The sequence below is a fragment of the Balearica regulorum genome, chromosome 15, assembly GCF_011004875.1.
Source record: "Balearica regulorum gibbericeps isolate bBalReg1 chromosome 15, bBalReg1.pri, whole genome shotgun sequence".
Lineage (NCBI taxonomy): Eukaryota > Metazoa > Chordata > Aves > Gruiformes > Gruidae > Balearica > Balearica regulorum.
The window spans coordinates 13086671-13110204 of record NC_046198.1 but is presented as its reverse complement, the minus strand read 5'-3'; the positions used below and the strand labels follow the sequence as shown (position 1 = coordinate 13110204).

General features: G+C 43.3%; 1 protein-coding gene across 1 annotated transcript in view; it reads right to left on the bottom strand.

Moving 5' to 3' along the window:
• Nucleotides 1-23534, bottom strand: part of MAD1L1 (mitotic arrest deficient 1 like 1) — a 370458-nt gene that overhangs the window by 206964 nt on the left and 139960 nt on the right. Inside the window, exon 12 of the mRNA XM_075767524.1 lies at nt 5324-5464. Within this exon, the coding sequence (XP_075623639.1) occupies nt 5324-5464 (141 nt within the window). The remainder of the gene's footprint in view (nt 1-5323; nt 5465-23534) is intronic.

Sequence of the window (23534 nt, the reverse complement as noted above, 5' to 3'; positions counted from 1 at the left end):
GGAGTGGAGAAAACTAATGGCTCCCTGACTTGACAAGGTCATTCGGGTCTGAAGGAAGATGAAACATGTGAAAGAAGAGAGAACCCAAGATAAACCATTTTGCAGGACTGCCGGAGGAAATGGAGCCTGACCTACTCTCCTTTAGAAAAGAAAAGAAACGCAAAGGACCGCAGCGGTTCTTGGGAAGGCTCGAGTCTGCCAAGAGACGCCAAAGCGTTCAGGTTCAAAATGCTATTTCGACAAGGTGTTTGCTTTGTCAGAAGATGATGTCCAGCCCTGTGACTGCTTCAGCAATCAGTGGTAGCTGATGCATGGAGCACATTAGCATCATCTCCAGAGAGCTCCTGTTTTCTCCCACATGAGTCACAGATAAGATGCTACAATGACAGCACAAGTCTGGGCAAGTGAAACATACGCCATTCTGGAGTGGCAGGAAAGCTCTAGTGACTTGGATTTGCTCCTTATGGACATCCGAGGCGAGCGGAGTAATCTTCTCACTGCTTCTTACAGTTGTCACTGAGATAAGACAGTGCACAAAGGTTGGATGGCAGCAGAGAGGTAGAGAAAGCGGGCAGAAGAAATCTGAAAATTAAACCAAACTCTTCTGTACCTTGCACAGATGGGAACAAATTTCTCTGTAAAGCTCCCCTCATCACAGAAACCCCTTCTGCTCTGTAAAGAAACACTTTACCTTTGAGGGGGAGAGGAAATTCGGCAGAGGAGGGATAAAACAAGATAAACATGAAGCGTGGATCAAAGAGAGAAAAAAACCAGAAGGTAAAAAAGTGGAAAAGCACTGATGGGGGAAGCTGGGTGAGAGACAAGGAGGAACTGTTAACTGCTCAAATAAACATTTTATTGCATCCCCACATAAATTTTAAGCACTTTAAACACCAGGGTGACTGCTAAGTAACTCCCTTTGCAAGGAGCAGATTTGTGACTAACATCACAAGAATCAGCAATGCCCAATTTTCACTGCCAGCAGATGTGCTGCAGTTATCAGGTGCAGATAAGGTGACAATATTTGGTCAATGAGTTTTGAGGTCACCAGTAATGCCTGTGGTGGAACAAAAACACAGAACATATGGCATTTCATGTGCTGAAACTGTCAGACTCATAATTAACTGATTAGAGTACATATGGTGCTCACAGACAGTGTAAATCTCTCAATGTAAAAAATGCTGGAGACCATTGAAGGTGTCAGCATGAGTCTTCCTTGCAAATCTCTCTTCATTAAAGTTTCATATGGAACCAAGTGTGTTGTAATAAAATTGCTATTAATGGAGTTATATTTATGATGATTTCTCTTTTGTGCAGCTGGATTTAACTTTTCAAACGCTAAACTCCACATCAGAGTTTTTTCACAGTAGCTGCTGCCTGCACAGAAGATTCTTGTTTTGTCCTATTTACCTTGAAATTAGAAGCAATGGGAGCTAAGGTAGTAAAGGTTAACCAAGATTGGCAAGAAAACTGTTAATATCACCAGTATCAAAACAACAATGAATGCCGTGATATAAATACGGCTACGATTCTGTTTATTTTAAGTATTTATAGCAGGCTGGCCAGGGACAAACTCATTCCCTCTTCAGTTCCAAAACACACTTTTAAAAAGATGGTGAGTGACACTTCATTAACCACGTGAAATAGGCTGACACAGCCTGCTTGCTTTTCCAGTCCCCATTTCAGATGGCATTTTTCTTTGCATCTCCCCCCTGCTATACCTTCGACACTCCATAAAGTGCTTTCTTGAACCTCTCCAGCCAGATCAGCCGTGTGGAGTAGGGGGTCAGGCTGGGGGCAAGCAGTCCTGGGGAGGATACAGCCATCATTTTCAGTCCCAGAACAGACTACGTGTTTGCATGTCCATGCATTAGAGATCCAGCTTTTCTCATCAGTCATCAATGAAGGGGATTTTAAAAGTTCCCCATCAGCCTTTCTTTGTCTGCCAGCCCTCTGCCCCATCAGGCTCTGACAGGACTAATTCTTGCACAGTGACACTGCATGTCTGAGGTGATTCGGGATAAAAGCATCCTTCCGTATTTCTGGAAAGGTGTCTGTAATCCAGGCACTGTCTGTGATGCAGCACTCCCAGCAGCTGTCCTGCCCAGCGAGGGCCTGGGAAGGCAGGAGTCAGACACAACTCAGTGTATCACCTAACTCCATCCTCCCAGCATACATTAATAAACTACTTGCACACAACCCTCCAGGGCTTACACGTTCCCCTCTGGTTCCCTGTGTTGTTTTAAACAGCCTCCCACCTCCATTTATGCATCAAGCAAAGGACTTACTGGAGACCTCATCTCCCTAACAAGTTAAAAGCTGTTGCCTCAGCCCAAAATCCTCCTAGTCCCACGTGGCTTCCTCCTCTTTCTTACTGCCTTACCACTATCACTCCATCTTCACCAGAGAGCTTCCTGCCTCACACAGAGCTGCTGCTGGAATGGATGTGAAAAATTTCCATTTTTAGGGTATAGAAAAATCCCTCTTAAGAAAATCACTTCTTCCCTCTGTGGCTTCTTCAGAGGTGGGGCTGCTGGTAACAGATTAGGGCAGCCAGAAGAAACAAGAAAAAAAAAAGTATCAAAGGGGTCTCTGCTAGGGAGCACAGAAAGAGATTTTGGTAAATTAAGTACTCTGTAGCAAAAAAAAAAAAAAGAAAAGAAAAAAAAACTGTGATAAAATAAGCCAGGGAGGACAGACATGGCGTATTGTGTGAATTTTAAGGTTTATGAACAAAGCTGAAAGGTAGAAGCTACAAAATGTAATGCAAGAGGATGCATTTGCCTCAGAGGTTTCAAGGGCTTTTTTAAACTCAAGATGCTCCTGGAGCACAGCGATCCCTGCAGCCCCCCAGCGCAGACGCAGCCCATAGGGACTGCGCAAGGGCTGCGCCTGTACACAGCGTTCCCAGCGTACGCGGAGCTGCCAGCAGCACTGCTCTGTGGGCAGAACCCTGGGTACCCGCAGTGGTACATCCCCTGTCATCTAGGGATCGTGGTTGTTTTCCACACTTTAACCAACTTAGCCTAGCAAAAAGGAATAGTGTGAGCCAGGCCTTTTCAGCTCAGATCCATCACACTCTCTCCTTGCAGCCTCCCCAGATCTTACCTGGATCTCATCAGAACAGTCGTGCACGTTGGTGCTTTGCTGCCTCGTGCGTGATGCTCACAGACGGGCTCTGCTCATTCTTCTGTGCTACTCTACCAGCTGGTTGTGTGCTGCCCTCCCAAGCCCACCCACACCAGGGGCTCCTGGGATGCCCTGACCCTGCCACACTGACTTAAACATGTCGAAGTTCTCTTCTTCCTTCTCTTCCCACCTCCCCCCGCACCAGAGACTGTTTCTCCCGCGCTTCAGAAACATCCGAGGCTCCAAGGTGCCTCGTTCCTGCCATCTCCTCTGTTTGTGAGATGAGTCATGCAGGTGTCAACATTTCTAAAATTTGTACAGAGGCTCAGCAGAGCTGGGAGGGTGCAAAGCATTATGTTAGAAGTTATTAATAGCTGCTATCGACCAGTTCTTTGATCTACAGGCAGTTGATTACAGCTGCTGCTCCTGATGATGAGGCACCAGGAGTCCTGCCTGTACCTCAATTTTCCTTTCCAGTTTTCGGATTTTTACTAGAACAAAAACCTTTCCCCAAAAATTTCAAAATAGATGGGATGGAGCAGCCAACACTGCAGTCAGAAAGGCAAACACAATCAAGTGAAGCATAAAATTTTACTTTACAAGGGGAATATCAGGTCTTTGAATCCTGCTTCTAGCAAAGTCTTTGAAAGGCTTAAAGGTTGACATCACACAAAACAAACCTCCAGAGAACACAGCTCCTTTCTGAAATTTTCCATGTAGCCATTAAACCACATCCATGAAAACAAACCGAGTATTTGTTCCCTATAAATAGAGGGGTGTAGCAATTGGTTCCCACACTCTTCCAGGCTTTCACCTGAAGAAGACAAGGTAATTTGCTATTGCCCAAAGACACCATGCACATTTGACCTATTTGGTGAAGCAATTCGGGAAATCTCCTTCCAAAAACCCAGAGCCACTGTTGGAAACAACTAAGAAAGCAGGATAAAATAGCCACCTATTATTTTATGTCAGCGTTGTCTAATCCTGCTCTGTCTGGTGGTAAGCAACATGGCAATTAGAAGACAACATAAAGAAAAATTCTGAGATAGACAAATTTCCATTTCATTTGATATTATCATCAAACTTCTCCATCAACTTGCCCAAAACTTTGCAGAATTCCTTTTCTGAGAGACAGGTGTGAAGTGGATCTATACCGATCTATACCATGCTATGCTGCTCTGCTTGCTAAGGCTGTAGAGATCATTGGAGCCAGTACTGCCTGACTTAAGTCCCCACCTACCAACACAAGAAAAAAAACATTTTTAAGAACGCCAGAAGCAACAAAAAGGTTTGTGCACAGTGGGACAATCCACTATGGCTTGAGCATGAACCCGAGGAACGTCAATTTCTACAAGTTTTAGTCCATTTGAATTATGGCACCTGTAAATCTATATGATGGTGGAACTAGGCATGAAGAAAGGAAAACTCACATACTTATGACTCTTGTAAAGCCTATGTAATAAAACTGCCAAGCTTTAAGATCACAGACATGTTCCAAATATTTCAACTCCTGACCATAAAGCCCATGCCACTACGGCAAAGGACAAGAGAAGAGGGGAACCATTTGGGAAATGCATGCTAACGTTTACCTCACTACAGTCACATTTCAGATCACAAATTTTCAAAAAGAGAACTAAATATAAGAATTCGTTCAAGAAATACTTCTATCTTTGGAAAGAATGCTTTTTCCTAGAGAAAACCTAGTAAAAAGCACTTAGAGTAACTGGTGGTGTGGGGTTTTCAGGCCCAATGCCAAGAAGTAAAGAATTAACAGCAGACACAGACTACCCTTGAGTAAAGCTCATATAAACAAGCACTCACGCTGTGTACAGAAGAGCCTTGCTACACATGCGATATAGCGAATCACTCAGACTAGACCGCAGAGAAGACACCACAGCTGCAACATTTCATTACCCCTCTACACAACCCTCCAACCTGCAGGGACTAGCTGTCACGCCTGCCGTGCAGCACAGCTCTGCTTAACACAAAGCGCACTCAGCACACCCAAAGACGATTATTCTTGGCTTCTGCCAGCTTCAGGTGCAGAGTAATAATTTGTAGGTCTTATTGATCCTGGAATTCTGAATTTTGCAAATCTGTCTTCTGTGAGAGCAGATCACATCACTAGGCAATTCAATCTTAAAGGTCTCAACTACTTCACCCCTGGGGTTAGAGCATGATGCTTCTTTATTACCTCCAGCTCGGTGTTATGAGCGTGCAGCTTCTGCACCATCTCCTCAGCCTCACGCATACGCCGGTTCAGCTGGGGTGAGTGCTCCGAAGGGGTCAGCTCGCTGTCGTAGGACTCCAGAATTGCTCGCATCCCATCACGCTCCTGTCAGGAAGAACAGAAACCACCTTTAGGGATAAAGCCCCTGACCTCACTCCGAGGAGAGGGTTCCCACAACAATATTCTACATTTTTGCCCCTTGTTCTTTTACACAGCAAAGAAACCCTGATGGATATACATTCATCGTCTTCATATCGGCATCAAGCCACAGCTGAACACACAGTTCTAATAAAATAAATGTTGCTGCTCTGAAAAATGAAAAATGGGACTGTCTTGTGTATATAAAACCACATATCCCTTGCAGGAAAGCAACATGCATACACTCTAACAAGCAGATGGCAACTGAAAACAGAGCCTGCCTTCTTTTTGGAGACACTATTCTAATTCAACATGGCTGAATGGGTTTCTTCAGCAAAATATTTAGTGTTGATTTTGACATTTTTCCTGCCAAAGAGTTCCGGCAAGGAACTAACAGAATTGTCACAACAGAAATGAAACAGATTTGACTACAAACAAAGTGGCTGAGAGCAAATATCCTCTAAATGGTATGTGACTTATCACTCGTTAAACACTGCAACACCCAGTGTTTATAATAAATATTTTTTCTGAGGTTAATATCTCACAGACAACGTGTTTGGCTCCCTGTGCTGGGAATTACAACCAAGCATTTGTGGAGACACAAAAAGAAGGATCCCTCTCCCTTCTCTGGGAGCATTCGTACTCCCAAGTTCCAAGCTTGGGCTGAAAGCTAAAAGCAAAATTTTTGTGTGGGCCCCTGGTTGAAGTATTTCCGAACACATTCCCAACTTCAGACAGCACCTAACGCCTACCTCCAAGGCATGACAGGGAAGAAGGATGGGGACAAAAGGCTGAAAATTTCTAAGAGTCAGGTGTGTTTTAAGGAGATTACCATTTACAGTGCAATATGGATACAAGGATTACCCAGCTGATGAAGCGTGTTACCTTTTGACTACATGGAAGAACCTTGATGTCTGAGGTGCTACAGCACAGGGTCAAAGCAGCACAGGCCCCTGGCAGAAATGCGAAGAGCAAAACCTCCAAGGCAATCTGACAGCGCTGCCTCATCCTGCTACCAAAATGCTCAAGCGCTCCCGACAGACTGGTGATCTGGTGTGAATTCTGCCATTGCAAACATCCAAAATGTTATCAGAAGATCACTCAGCTTTGTAGCTGTGAAGTTCACACCCAGACCAGGCCACTGCCGCTACACTGGACCTGGCCCAGCTTGGCCACGCTGAAATCTTTTGCTGGGATGTCGCTCTCTTGGGGACATCAGGAATTGTCAGGGTAGGAAAAAAAGGTCCTTTTCCCCCGGCTCCCGAACGAAAAAAGCTGTATTTCAGATAGTGAAGGTGATGCTAACCGCTCAGCCCAACAAGCCTGTATACAAAGGTTATCTCCTCCTTCAAAATCTAAAGGTCAAAGACTGAACGTGGATAGCAAGTGCACACGTGGGGAAGAGAAGGAAGATTCAAAGTGTGAAAATAAGACGAGGGGCAGCGCCAGAGGTACCGTGTCTGTTCAGAGCATGTCACAGACTGAAAGGTCAGCCAAGACGGTTGGGTTGGTCAGCAGGTAAAAGGACCCTAGACCAAAGTACAGCCTGAGGCTCAAGGAACTGAGTTAATAAAATAATAAAGAAAAACAAGTTTTAACATAAATAGCACTGGAAGCTGTTACTAGCTCCTTGCTCATGTCTGACTGAAGAGAAACATTTTTCCAAGGAAAGAACAGTTTTGCCATAGTTTAGATAGAATTATTCATCAGACAGACATATGAAAGGAAATACTTCCATGTTACTGCAGAAGGAGAAAACCCAAACCCAGCCACACCACACCTGCCTTGTAAAGAACTTGTTTAGCAGAAAGTACAGATCGCTCCATCCTCCTCCTCCCCCGGAACATACACACTCATCGCCCAGTCTGCCCAGTGCACTCTCCATAAAGCAAACTGCCTTTACTCAGGAGATGACTTTCATTCCCCATTTATTATAGAATCATTGTCTAGAGCACAGAAGTGACCGTTTAGCAAAGGTATTGGTTTGATCCTTGCATGTTTTTGCAATTACATCTGCAATTACAGCATCCTCTCTTTCTCTGTGCTCCTAGTTGCTCCGCTATCCTCATTTTCTACTAAGCATCTTTCATCGATGTGATAATTTAACACTGCAATGTTCGCTCCATTACAGCAGGGCAGTCCCAAAATCCTTAGCATTTTTTCAACAGCAAACAGGACCCCTGGCAATTCCCATCACACTTGGCTTCCAATTAACTGCTGAATATTAGGTCACTCGAGTCATCCCCAGCAATATCCTAGCAGATCCCCAAGCTGTTCAGCTGGAAGGAGGACAAATTTGTGCTTTCATGTTAGGATGGGAAAACTGCATGGGAGCAGGACATCCCTACAGGCTGTCTTTCCCCTAAAATCAACTACAGACCTTGCCCTTCAAAGCCTTTCTCTTAAAGAAAGAGTAAACTTCTCAAGGAAAAAAACCACGCACGGTAAATACAACACAACCTGTATCGCGGGGGGGGGGGGGGCGGGGGGGGAGGTGGTGAAAAGCTGAAATAAAGGGTGGTATAATTAAACACTTGATCCTGGAGTTCACTTCTCCTCATTAATTATTTCTAAATATTAATACTGTAGTGAAATCAATTCTCAGCTTCCAGCAAGTGGTCCCCAGCTCCATTTTTCAAATTCCTCCCCGTCAAGAGCACTCACTGAAACCTTTTCCCTCCCTCCTAAAGATCTTGTTAGTTTGGCAGGAAACAGAAGTTCTTGTTGAAAAGTCCTCCGTCTAAAAAGATTCTCTAAAATGTAATCCTAATTTAGTAATTGCTGCAATATCTCCTCATCCCACATGCCAGGATACTCCCCAAGCCCCATCAAAAACCCTTCTGGAGACTTTCAGATGCCCTCTCTAACCTTTTCCCAACACCTCCACTTTCCTGCTTCCTATCAGGAGAGCATTTATCACAATTACCAAAAAGCGGTCCTTCTGGGAATTTCCAAAATTTACCCAGCACAGGGCATCTCTGCCAACTCACCATGGACCTTACACTGGCACACTTCCAGGTAATCTTTACCGTGACCATTTCAAATCAACACCAGAACAGAAACACAGCTTACTCTAAACATGCCCTAAAAACAGAATAATTGGGTTTGATGTTCATTAAAAACCTAGAAAATTAATGCCCCACAGCAAACTCTGGTGCTGCAGCTTGCAGCTGTGTTTGAGGAGATGTAAGTTTGAAAAAGAGGAAAGATAGTGAATTTTTTCAAAGGTTGAGCAGTTTCTCTTCCTTCTGCCAGCAGCAGCCAATTCACCAAAAGAATATGCCTCCTCCTACTGCATAAGTAACGAAAAATAAAACATGTTTTATAATCTTAACCACAAACTACAGCTAATCCCATGAAAAACTGCTACAGGATGGCACCTCTGCAAAATACCATCCCTAAGCTAAAGTTTCTCTCGAGTCCTCCCACCAGCTCCACTACTCCCTCCTACGTAAAGCCAAAATTCAACCCGGTTGGCGAGCCACTCCAAGCTAAGGGAAGGTTTTATTCCCCAGCACTCACACACCAGGGCTAGCAGAGTGGTTTAGAAATAGTGGTGATATAAGTGGGCTCCTCCAGGACTTCTGGGTTAATTTTAGGGAAAGACCTGAGAACCGCTCACATAAGCACCAGCATCATCATCCCTCACGTCATGGAAGCAGTGCTACTGCGCATCTCCAAGGGCAGCCGGTGGCTTCAAATACATGCATACTGAGGAGTATAAAAGTGACTCCCAGCTGTGCATCAGAAGCAACTGAAGAGTGAGATATAGCCCAGATAATTAAAAAAGCCATCTGACCTCATACACATACATGTAAGCCGAGATCCTGCTCCTGCTGATGCTCATTAGCCCCTCCTCAAACATACATACACACGATTCACCACAGACTCTGTAATTAGTTGAAGAAAAGAAAAATCAATAAGAAAGAAATTAAAGTTACAAATCTAACTGAAGTCAGTCACACACCCAGGGAAAATTTGTTCCTGGGGTAAAGTTTATCTAGTGTCATAATTTTATTGAAATCCTATATCTTCCTATTGACTTTTATCGTTTCAAGCTGGATGCCAGAGTTGTTATTATTAGAGTCTCAGTGTTGCTTCCAGGCCCGAGGTCTGGGTGGTCGGGGGTGGTTTTTTTCCCTTTTATAAACAAGCTGTAATTGTCTGGTTTATTGATCAATAAATCTTTCAACTGCCTCTCTTCACCCGGCTTCTGTTCTGGTAAGTCTCCTGCACCATTCTCTGAAAGAAAATATAGGGTTGTTGTTTTTTAAAGAACAGATTGTTTTGTCATTAGCAATGAAAGAGCAGGAATTGTGCCGGTTGGTTCCGATAATGGCTTTTTAATGACAGATTCTAGTCACAGTAAAATCTGCTTCATTTCCACACGAGTGAACTTCAACTATTAATCCACAACCCAAACGCACAGCTCGCTTGCTCCCTCACTTCTGCACGGGTTAGAGCCTGGCAGAGGAGACAGACTTTATAAAGTGGAATCATAATGATATTTCCCACTCGGTGCTTTTTTGCTGGTACAGAAATATTCCTGTTCCTAGCGTTAGATGAGCTTTTTGTTTAATTAATGATAATTTTTGGAGAATGTTAATAGACTGCTTCATTATAGGAAATCAGTGGCAAGATTTCCCCCTCCTCTTCCTCTCCAGACTCCTAATTCCAAATTAGTTGTAATAAGAGAAAATTTCAAGACTGAAGAAAGAATATGGAGCTTCAACATCAAACAGATGCTATTTGCAATCAGGTATAATTTAGCTAACTATTCCTTGTAAAAACACAAATAACAGAGAAAGATGACTGTGTAACAGAGCTCTTGTATAGCTTCCTTGCTTTAAGCTATACAAATACATAAGTAAAAAAGGAAGATCCTAACTGGGCTTGACCAGATGCTTAACATTAGTAAAATTAGCAGTGTGAGGTGTGGGAACATAAGCCAAAATATGGTCAGAAATAACTGAAAGAATACTTAAATTCATTAGATATATCAGGATATAAGACACTTCAAAAATTATTTACGGTAATCTCTGCTCCCTGCGCAACTATCTTTGATGAACTCACGAATTGCAGGACAGGCCCTAAAAATAGGACAGAGGAACAGATCCAGCCTTTTAAAGGAAGGATGGATGAGGAGATACAGACTCTGGCAATTAGAAATTACTTCAACATTTTGGTCTCTCATAAAATACTTGAAGAAAACATTAACAATCAAATTGCAAACAGCTAGAGAAGAATTAGGGACAAGAAACAATCAACTGAGCCTTAATATGAATAATATCAAACCAGTCTAATTTCTTTCTTTGACAGGTAACTTGTCTACTGAATAACAGCAAACACTAAGTGTGATAAATCTCAGCTTCAGTGATGTGTTTATCAAAGAGGAGGATTACAATTCAACAACATCTCTGTAATTTAGAGAAATGAATTTGTATCAAGGTGATGAAATTCATGAAAGCAAAGCACAGAGCCCTGCATGTTGTGTAGCAACACAGACATCAGGTACCATTAATAGGCTGCAGCGTCAATTGGCATCTACCCCTTCTCGGAGCTGCCCGTACTCCATGTGAAACATGTGCATCCTGCTTCAAGCTCCTCAGGATAGGGGCAGCATACCGTTTCCCTAGTGTCCCTATACACCACAGAAAATCACAGAGTCACAGAATGGTTTGGGTCGGAAGGGACCTTAAAGCCCATCTAGTTCCAACCCCCTGCCACGGGCAGGGACACCCTCCACTAGCCCAGGTTGCCCAAAGCCCCATCCAACCTGGCCTTGAACACTGCCAGGGATGGGGCAGCCACAGCTTCTCTGGGCAACCTGTGCCGGGGCCTCACCTCCCTCAGGGAAGAATTTCTTCCTAAAGGCATTAACTGGGGAACGTGCAGGTGGCTACTGACAATTAACAGGTTCTGCCCCAACCTGATGGCTGGAGGAATTGATAAGGAATTGATACATTACAAAGCCTTTGTAATTGGGCTTCTCTCTTCAAAGACTATTTTCACATTTCATTGCCTCATGGAAAATGGGGGTGTGGGGGAAGGAAAAACACAGTGACAGCAAGACCCAAGAAACAGAGCCCTGAAGGCAGAGCTGTGGCTAAAGGCACATTCGGTCAGACTTTGCTATTGTGGGAACGCATCTAAGGGAGCTGCACTCCCTCAGCTCCTGACCCTCCTGGGGCACTGCTAACAAGAGCTAATCGACTCTTCCACGACAGCCAAAAAAAGAGTTCTATACCAAACAAAACCAGGAAAAATTAAATTACCAGAAACTTTTCAAATCTTCCTTGCCTACAAGCAACATCTACTATCACCAGAGGGCAAAGGGTTCCCCTTTTTCCTACCACCCTTAACTCTTGTACTAATCAGCTTTAAATCAAAATTTTGTATTCCCAAACCTGCTCATAGCTTCCTTCTCAGCTACAGCCATTTCCCAACATTTCTCTCTGTGGCTGACCTATTTTCCCATTACTTTGCAAATTAGAACTGACTGCAGACACATATGTATATACACACCATTGACTTTCTACTCAAGATGTCAATTAAAACAGCATTTACAAAAAAGCACGTTAACTCTATAAAAATAAAAACATCCAGCAGATTTCACTACCCTTGCGCTGACAAGAACATTAGAGAATGGTTTTTCAAAATATTCTTACCTCTCAAATGTGACTTTCTATATATCAACCCTCTGCTTGTATTTTTGCCCCTCAAGCCAATATAAGGCTATTGCAGGAGGCTAAAGATGGATTTAACCTATAAAGAAGCCCTTCAGATGTACTGCGCCCTACAACCAAGGCTTCTTCAACAAAAATAAAATATTTATTCTTTGCAAGACCAAGTACTTCCATCTGTGTCTAACCTGAACAGGTGGAAGAGAGGTCAGAAAGACTGATGTACTCTGTCACCACAAGAGCACGGCAGACCAGGAATTAAGTATCCCTGTCTCTCCCATCATCTCTCTACAACTGATGGTGTTCATCACTTTTTCTGATACTCTCGTAACGGAGCCATTTTCTTGTTAGGAAAGGTACCGTATCATTAAGGTTGTACATCAACTTTCTACCCAAGCTTAGAAGCCTGGGGACAGCTGCCACCAGAGAAAACGGCGGTGAGGACACAACCAGGCAGAGAGCCTGAGAAAGACGATCAAAGGCTAATTTTAGGTGCCAGAACAAGGCATTCAGAGACACTCTTAGCTCCCCAACCATCATTTCTTCAATTTTGGAGAGAGTCTGCAATCTGACTGCTCTTTTGGCAAACATTCAGCAGGCAGCTGTAAATGTATATCTACAAATACCTGTGTATCCTACACGCTCTTCTATTCCGTAAGTGTTTCTCCACATTTGTAGTTCTTCCTTTCTAGCTCTTGTCCCTCATTTCCAACACTTCTCTACAGAGGGCTCAGCTTGCCTTATATCCTGGCAATGGACGAGAGTGAATAAATCCACTGTAACTCTTTTAATCTGTCTCTGATAAATCCCCTGCTTACTATCTTCAGGAAAATTGTGCATGGTCTCTAAAAGCCTCATTTTGCTTATAGCACATACATATGCCAGCTGACAAGCAATCATACAACTGACACTGCAGCAAACTAAATATTATCTGACTAAAATACCCCGGGGTCCTCTTGCTTCACAGTGAGTTTAACATGTTTAGTTATGTTTCCTAACCTCCTGCTGCCGTGAAATAATTTTATGATTTTTCTTCATTTAACTCCCTTCTACTGGAACGCTCACCACTGCCTATCTCCAGCACAAGCTTGTTTCTCCTATCTCAGCGTATTTCTCATGTCTTCATTCAAAAAACCCTCCTCTTTCCACCATTTCTCATAGCCCCACTCCTCAAGCGGTGGCAATCTTGCACAAGTATGAAGCTGCCTTACTCGCCTGCCTCAGCACAGGGCCACTCTTTGTCCGACACCGCTGACACCGTGTGCACAGATCACATTTGAAAAACGGTCATTTCTTTAAGGAAAAAAAAAACAAACAAACCCAACATCATACCTTCTTCAATTCAGCCACTAGATTATCATCGCTAGCAGAGGGAAGGCATACAACTGACAAGGAAACGTATTCATCCTTACTTACCGGCAATAAAAAACTAGTATTTTATTCATCTATTGGAAAAAAAAAGGAAAAAAAAAAAAGGAAAAGCCTTATCCAACCCTGAAAAGAAAGTTTTTGTGAAGGCAATTCAGATTCTTCTATTCTGCCAGCATCTACAGCACATAAAAATTCAGCCCTATGTTCATTCCTCACCCTTGGATTTCTTTTTCCTCCTGCCTAGCAAGTAACCCAGATATTGGCCTCTAAATCTCTTAACAGCCAGTTTCTTGCAGTTTTAACCACTTAAATATCATTAACGTGGGAGCAAAGTAAACTGAACTGCGGTCTAAGCTGGTGCAGTTATCTCTGCAAAAATAAAGGAGGAGGAATGGCACCACAGTCCGGGCTCTGTTCCTGGGGTGTTCAGGCTAAAACAGAACTGAAACGGAAAGGCAAATCTCTTGCATCAGATTTTGAGAGAACAGAAAAAACAGAGACCTGAGTTCATCCGATCAGCTCAACGCAGCACATTCCATTGAACTCGAGAAGTAATTTCTTGGTCCCTTTACAATGTGTCAACAGCTCTAGAAATGTGGCGGCTATGGCTTTTGGAAAAAGGCAAAGAAAAAGGGCTTTCAGCTAATGCTTCAGAATATACATCACCTGACTCCTTTATTAGAAAATATTAATAATTTCCCATATTTTACTTAATTCATAAATCATTCCCTCTACTACCTCCAGGGTGGTGATTTCACTAAGAGTTTCAGAAATTATACATCAAGTTATCTCCTAGATCGCCCATAGCATATTTGCGTTGCCCTTAAAGGATTCTCGTTTGCAGAGCGGACACAGCTCCTTGTCCTCGCAGCTCAGCGACGCATCCTTAGGAAGAGGACGCAATGCAGAGAAGACTGAAAAGTCTGGCTGCGTACCTGCTGCAACAGGACCGTCTCAGGCAGGAGAGTTAAGCAACGTGCACCTTAACCCACGTGAAGCCTACGGACACACACCCACAGCACCTACACTGCAAACCATCACGTCACGTCTGAGTAAATTTGCAAGCCATAGGGTTGAATGCATCTATCAATTGCTGGAAACTTCCTTCAATCACCGTCCCATAACTAGTAGGGAACTGCTTAGAAGCCCACAGTATTCATAGATCCACCCTGGTGCAGAACACAGAGGGTTAAAAACCCCCAACACCAAATGTAGTGCCTACCCAGCCCTGACGCTCGAGTTATTGACCAAAAACCATAAAGCATTTTATTCAGTACTGGAGGCACAGTGTGAAACTTCCATACTATATAAGCCATCTAGAAGGCAAAAGAATACATAAACATATTCTTCTTGAAATTCTAATAACCATAAAGGGTCATTTCTCACCCAAGCCGTGCTCCCAACAGTAACACTGGTCTAGCTTAAGGGGCAGCTTATTTAATGACACCCAATGATTTATCTAAGGCAAAGCAGTAATAAGACATAACTTTGAACTAAAATTCTATGATTTACTTGGACATGGTCAAAATACTAATTTCACATTACCCAACACACTTTTCACGTTACCCACACGATGTGGGTTATGTGTTTTAACTTGTACCCTTTGAAAACGTGAATGAAAAATCATTTTAATGCTTTGAGTATATAAGCGAACTAAAAAGGTTCAAAACAAACTGCACCAAGCAACACTTCCTCAGCGTTTTTTAAGATCAGTTTATTCTCTCAACCCAGAGCACGGTTCAGACAACACCCACACAACATGTCTCATTAGCTTCATCAGGAGCCATCTTCAGGGTTTGCTCTCAGACAGCAAGCAAACACCATGAAGCTCGGCTACTCTTTAACCCTGTGAACTGCACTTCTGAAAGAGTTTTCTGCATTTAAAAAAGAAAACGTACTGCCTCAGTGCTCTGGATTGCAGCTTCTCGAGTAGAGGTTTATCATATGCTGGCACTCGCATCCCAGATAAATGTTGGTGCAGGCTGGCAGAGAAGACCACGAACCACGCTGCTGCGCTGGGGATCCCATTCCTCTTGAGACCCAGACATGGTGAAAAACAAAACTGGATGCTTAAGAACTAGGTACAGGGACCACATCAGGTAGGTACAAAATCACGGTGCTTTAACGCCATTCCAGTTGCACCTTCACCTTGAGCTTTCCAACTCCAAAAAAATGACATTTAATAAATACTTTTGAAAAACAAGCTCTCATTGACAAGTCCTCCGGATGTTTTTATTGATCATATAAATATCCAGTCTCTTTCTGAACCTGATAAATTCATGACCTTGCCAGTTTTCTGATAGAAATGAATCCCATTGCTTTTTTCATTGCTTGAAAATGTATTTTCTTTTATCAGTTTTTAATTTGCCACCTTTCAGCTTCATTGAACACCTTTGTTCTTGCATTGCACAGACAGGGAAAACAACAGCTCCCAAACAACTTCTCTAAACCATTCATTCATTAGACTCTGCGCTTTCAACTTGTCACCTCTTATTCAACTACTTTTTAAGGTAAACAAGTCCAATCTTCAGTTTTCTGGCATAACTGCTTTCCCAGTCTTTCACACTCTCATCACCCGTTTCTGACTGCTGCTCTCATTTTGCAGCATCCTCAGCTGAAGTGGGTTGATGGGAATAAATGAAGAGAAAGTGAAGATGCACCGCAAGTCACTGGTCCCTTCCCCACCTCTCTGTACCGGGTACAGCCTCACCCAGCTCCTGGCTGGCTAAAGAGCTCGTGATCCCAACATCTCCTGCCCATCAAACACTTTCACATACCAGTTACCCACAGACCCCACTCCACCAGCGTGAGGACCCCCTAACTGCGCTCAGTGCCAACTACACAGGTTGGCAAACACCTACTGAACTACTTCAGAGGGCTTGGCCCATCGTCAGAGAAGCAGGACAAGGTGCTCTCCGGAAAGCCGATGAGCTGGGGGATGGCAAAAGCCCAGCGATTTGCAGTTTGGGAACATGGCAGGCAATAACCTCCTTGAGCATGCCTAGCAGAGAACAGAAAGAAGATAAAGGATGGGTGTCTACATTTAAGAACCAACCTCCAGCCTTTGTGACAACAGCTCCTCTACACAGATTTCCTCAAATTTTAAACATTTCAGAAATTAAACTATGGCCTTAAAATAGCCTACAACTCAGCAGACCTAATATTAATATTAGCTGCCACTCAGTAAACACTTCCTTTTTACACTGTCACCAGAGCGCTGGTTAACTCATGCAGACAAAACAACCTTCCTTTCTTTGTTCTCCCTCCACTGCCTCTGCAATATTAAGTCAACAAAATCTTTCCTCAAAACTGCACTGACATCAAGAATGTTATGCTCAAACCATTAGACAAAACATGAAGCACTGAAGTCATGCTTCATTAAAAACAAGTGGAAAAATCAGTTTACCAGAAGAAAAACATTATTTAGGAAATATATTCATCATACACATCTGAAAGAGAATCATAATTACATGTATAGAACCAAAACATTCAACAGTCTTTTAATTAATATGTGACCACAAATTATGCATGCTCCTATGTATTTACATTTTATTTTCAACAAAACCACACAGCAACAAAGAGCAGAACCACAGTATCAAAAAGTCTACTTTCTTGCAAACTAAACCCATTGTTTTGCTCTTATACTAATGACCTACCACGTATTATACAACAAAATGGACTATCGGCTTTTCCTACTTCTGGGCACAACTTCAAAGCAAGTAGAACACGGTATAATCACAGAAATGATTGTCAAAAGAGGAGACCAGTAACAGAGGGAAGAAGTCTCTCCCTGCCACGTAACATCACGGAAAGAGCTGGTAAATAGCAGACAGTTAATGCTGAAGGTGAACTCCTATTTCCATACTGTAACACACCCACAATGCAGAACTTTCTGGATAACTTGGAGACCCTCAAGTTGAAATTTAACCTTTCCTAGGTTCCACATACCAGAAAAACAATCCAAAGGACACTCGGTCCACCATAGAGAGAACTGCAGAATTTTTACTTTGTAATCAAGTCCTCAAGAAGAGAATCAGAGCCATTCTTCTTACTATTCTAAACTTTTAAAAAAAACAAGTTTAAAATGAAGTCACGTATCTGTTGCTTTATTTGGTTCTTCTGCTTCCATCTGTGAAATAATACTATATTGTTTAATAAAATGCCCAAGTGCCTTACAATAAACCTGGCCAGCACTCTCCTGACTTGGTAAAATCTTTCTGAAATACAGCTTTATCTTACCAACGAATGCTGTATGAGATGGTGCCATTTTCAATATAGTCTATTATCAGGAACAGACAGACTCAGACTTGCGCAGCAGTTGAGGTTTGAAAGCTGATCTGGAGATTGTCTACCCCGACCTCCTCAGCTCTCCTGGATCCCCCTCATTTCCAGAAGCATGTTCCCTGGGATTCTTCTGAGCAGGTGCATGAACAGATCAAACTCTTGCTCTCCTGATGTACAGGGCTGCAATCCTGCTATTTGCCTTGTCCCCTTCTCTCAGGATTCATTTTAAATTACTTTAGCAGCATCCTTACCATCCACCTTAGGCTGGTTCAAAAAAGCCTCCACAATCAACATAAAATCACTTGATAACACAAGCACTAAAAAGGTTGCTTTAGAGACGAAGAGAAGACAAAAGGTAACAAGAACAAATCATTCAACTAGAATTTATGGCCACTTCACACCCTCCTCAACTTGTTCAAAAAAGCTGTTCCTATTTTGCTCGCAAGTATTATTTTTCAGATTTGCCCCTATTATTTCGCCTCCAATAACAACATACATGAGCTCTAGCACATTAAAAGAAAGCAAGACCACTGTATTGTCTTTGTCAGTGCAGTCTCAAAGATGCTACCCATGATTACTAATTCACTAGGACTCTTCAGCTTATTGAGGGTAAGAACAGGGGCACCCAAAAAGCAGCCAGTGATAAGTTTCTGCCTCTGTCTTCCTGTGCACATCAAGGATGCTAAACACACACACAAACAAAATCAACAATCAAGGCTATGCAAAACACTTCTTGTGCAAAACACCTGCCTCAAGTCCATGGAAAAAGTAGTGCAAATTTTACAGCACACGTCAAATCTTTTCAACTTTTCCCCCTGAATCAAATTAGTTACTAATGAAACAGTTTATAATTAATACTCACTTAAGAAGTAAATTGGGGGAAAAGCTGTTAGTTGAACATAAGCAAATCAGATTGGCTCCAGATATACATTAAAAAACGTGTATATGTGAAGAAAATATTATTGTTGTATCTTTACATGTCCTCAATTTCTGAACACACTCTGTACTAGAGCATCACATAACGTTCTCCAGTGGCGCTTCTGAAACATGATGCAGAAGGTACAAGCGGTTGATGTACCTGAGAAATACGGATATACCTTCTAATGACCTAAATACAAAGTCTCACAAAGGCATGTATCCCACTGATCACACACAAGGAGCTCCAACCAAGAGCTCCATTCAGAGGAATATTGATCCCACCCACCACAGGCTTGCTTGCCGAGCCCAGGCTGGCTCACAGGCTCTGTCATTTGGATTTCCCCCTCGGTCCAAGGCGGCAGGACACCGAGGAGCTATGGTGATGGAGGGAGGAGAGGGCAAAGCACAGTCCACGGTCCTGTCTGCACTCTGAGCTGCTGGGGCAGCGCCCTGGAAGAGTGAGCAGGACAGAAGATATCTGCTAGAAATGATCTCCTAAGCCTATAAGCACAATCCTAGGCAAAAAATTATTACCTTTTCCTCTAGAGCAGTCTTTTACATATTTGAAGATATGTTTCTCCACGGTATTCGCTAGTGTAATTCTTCACTCTTTCCTCTTACTTTTCACCGTTTCTCTAGATAGTTAATCAATATCCATCTGTCTTCAGAAACTGAGCAGAACCACTGTAGGATCACACACAGTTATCCAGACCTGACTGGAAGGAGAGCCAGGAATGAATGAGATGGGGATTAAGGACAAGAAATCCTTTTGTAATTGAAAACTCAGGGCCAGGCACCATGAAGAAAAGTGCAGGAGACTCATAGAGCCACACTAAAAATCAAAGCAGAGAAGAAATGTCTGTGGTCTAATACTGGCTTGGGCTCCAAATTTTATGGTTATTCCGAACTTGCACATCCCATAGGTTACCCCATATACCTAATTTTAACACCAATCCCTAGCAGCTTTGAATTTAAAAAAAAGGATGGTACTAACTGAAAACCTCTCCTCAAGGCTGTGGCATAGATAGCGTAAAATCCTGTTTCTTGTGAGACACAGAATGGAAACTAATTGTATTTAAATTTCAGATGTGTGGAAAAGGGAGAAAATACTATCAGTTCAACATGTATGAAGGAGGAAGATAGGAGAAGAATAAATAGCTTGAAAACTAGGGAGCTCTGAAGTCTTCATCTCAGAAGAAAAAAAAACCACTGTACTCAAAATTTTAAAAACTTCAGAGGAACACAAGCAAAGAAAGGAATTAATCTCCAGCTGAAGTTTGTGCACTTCTAAAAGAACATACCTATTCAAACATCTTTTTCTTTATCAACAGTTTAATACTATAAACAAAAAAAGAGCAATATAACAAATGAACTTTTTAGAGAGAGCTTCTTCCTGCCTCCTCCTGTGCTACCGAAAGGCAAACAGCTGCTCCCTTTCTGCATCACACGCACCCTTCTCACGCTGGCGCGCTAATGGGTTTTCTGAGGAGGCAAACTCCAGTATTAGATACCGCTCTTATTAGCTCAGATCAGAGAGTGTGCTGTTAAACCCTGCAGGTATCACACTCTGCAGAGGTAGCTCTCTTTAGTTCACAAATCATATGTAATTGCCTCTTTAATATCAGCCACTGAATTGAGTTGAACACTATCATTCTTCTCCAAATTCAACATTCGTGCACTTCAAACATATCTATTTCACACTTAAAGAATACTTTTTACAATAAAAATACTTCAAAAGCTTAGAATTAAAGTTATTAGATGATTTAACCCACCGATACAAACAGAAAAGAGAAAAGCAAAGTCACTCCTCCCATGCTCCAAACAGCAATTTCTTTTTCACTAGCCACAGGAAGAAACAGGGGGTCTCTGAAGTGGTTTTAAATTCTTATATTTGAATGAACGGTACGTGATTGATATGGCTGTTATTTGTAACACCACAGGAGCGCGTTATAAATAACTTGGTGTTATTTATAAGCGTTGTGTTGTTTTGCACACCAGCACAGCCAAAGAGGCACGGCATCCCACAGCAAAAGGAAAGTTTTTCTGTAATGTTTGCACAAACTTAGGCACATGGGTGATCTTGGCCAGCAATTGCTGGAGGCTGGCAGAAACCACGGCACCAGGGACAGGCACACGCCTGCGCGGCCATCACACGCTGTACTGGGTTTGCGTAGCAAAGTTTTGGTAGCGGGGGGCTTACAGGGGTGACTTAGAATCATAGAATGGTTTGGGTTGGAAGGGACCTCAAAGCCCATCTAGTTCCACCCCCTGCAATGGGCAGGGACACCCTCCACTAGCCCAGGTTGCCCAAAGCCCCATCCAACCTGGCCTTGAACACTGCCAGGGAGCCAGGGGCATCCACAGCTTCTCTGGGCAACCTGTGCCGGGGCCTCACCACTTTAACAGTAAAGAATTTCTTTCTAACATCTAATCTAAATCTCCCCTCCTTCAGCTTCTGTGAGAAGCTGCTTGAAGCTTCCCCCATGTCCAACAGAGCCAATGCCAGCCAGCTCCAAGACAGACCCACCACTGGCCAAGGCCGAGCCCAGCAGCAATGGTGGTAGCGCCTCTGGGATAACAGAGTTAAGAAGGGGGAAAAGTTACTGTGCAACAGCAATCACAGCCAGAGAGAGGAGATGGGAGAGAACAGCCCTGAAGACACCCAGGTCAGTGCAGAAGGAGGGGCAGGAGGTGCTCCAGGCACCGGAGCGGAGATTCCCCTACAGGCTGTCCCCCCCTGGAGCCCATGGAAGAATAATGATGGGGAGCAGAGATTCCACCTGCAGCCCGTGGAGGACCCCACGCCGGAGCAGGTGGAGACACCTGAAGGAGGCTGTGACCCTGTGGGAAGCCCACGCTGGAGCAAGCTCCTGGCAGGACCTGTGGACCCGTGGAGAGAGGAGCCCACGCCAGAGCAGGTTTGCTGGCAGGACTTGTGACCCCGTGGGGGACCCCACGCTGGAGCAGTCTGTTCCTGAAGGTCTGCACCCTGCAGTTTGTGAAGGACTGTCTCCCATGGGAGGGACCCCACGCTGGAGCAGGGGCAGAGTGTGAGGAGTCCTTCCCTGAGGAGTAAGGAGGGGAAGAGGCACCATGTGACGAACTGACCACAGCCCCCATTGCCCGTCCCCCTGTGCCACTGGTGGGGAGGGAGAGAAATGGGGAGTGAGGTTGGGTCTGGGAAGAAGGGAGGGGTGGGGGGAGGTGCTTTAAGATTTAGTTTTATTTCTCATTATCCTACTCTGATTTAATTGGTAATAAATTGAATTTAATTTTCCCCAAGTCAAGTCTGTTTTGCCCCTGATGGTAATCGGTGAATAATCTCTCCCTGTCCTTATCTCAACCCAGGAGCCTTTCGTTACATTTCCTCTCCCCTGCCCAGCCAAGGAGGGGGGTGACAGAGCAGCTTTGGGGGGCACCTTGTGTACAGCCAGAGTCAGCCCACCACAAACACATGGGGTTCAGCAAGCGCAAATAGGTGAGAACCTCACAGCCGTGGTGGGAGACAGGAAACAAACACAGACAGGGCTTACTTCTGCCTTCGACGTTAAGAAAATTCCCGTGGTCTCTGCTGCGTCTGTTACCAGGACATTTTAAAGAGCTGTGAGGCTGCTGACCAGGCAACGCCAGCCCGTCTGTGCTGGGTGGTTAAAGCCATCATTAAGCACTTGCTCAGTGTGGACCTGGAGCTCGCTGAAAGGGGAGGACAGTTACTCATCATTAATGCTTACTTTCACACCACTCTCCTACTAAGCTTGCTAACAGTCTAGCATGCTAACGGATATTCAGGAATATTTTTTTTCTTCCTTTCTTCTCATCTACAATCTTACCCTCTATGTCAGAACTGTTTTAATTACTACTAAATCATCTCCAACAATGGATGCCGAGCCTAGCCTTGAATTTCTTCAAGAGGTGTGATTTTATCCCTTAGTTTCTCCTGCTTTTTCACTTACTGTGGGAATATTTAAACTGCATTTCTCCAATTTGTTTTCTAAATGGAAAAGATTACTGTCAAGAGGTACAAGTTCCATATTTCCCTGCCACTTACAGATGACATTAGTCTCTTCCTTGTTCATACCTACTGAAACAATGTTGTCTCCTGGCATGTCAACTTTAAAAAGTAAATGCAATTGAAGTTTTCACCATGCAGGTCACAAAGATATCTGCATGTTATAATTGATTTCTCTTCCAATCTCACCAGTTAACAAAAATAATTGAAGTTGGTACCCTTTTTAATATATTCACACATTCCTTTACAGTTTTGAGTTGAACATACTCCCTGCTTTGGTCTCAATTTTCCAAAACTTTTATCTTTAGTTTGTAAGTCTAGCACAAGCAAGAGACTCTCCAGTCTGGGGAAAACTGGAGCAGAGACAATTAAGACAGGAGAAAAGCAGGAGAAAGAATGCAGTATAATATATGCAAAAGCAGATGTCTTATGAGGACACTAAGTTCTTGGAACTCTACTACTTAACAGTATAGATATGTAGAATTACCTTCAGGTTTTTATGCTGCACTTTTTCACAGTCAATCTTAAAAGCCTGTTACCAAAGTTGAGCATCACTACCTCCGTTTTCCAGAAGGGGAAATCGATGCCCAGCAAGATGAAGTGGTTGTGGTTGTTCAGCAGCTCAGAACTGAGCTAAACCACAGATCTCTTTCAAGTCTCTGTCTGGGGGTATTCCCCATGATTAGGTCAATCTTATCACAACAAAACAAACAAACCAACCAAAAAACGTGTTCATCAACTGGGCACCAGCTTTGTTTAGGAAAGGATTACC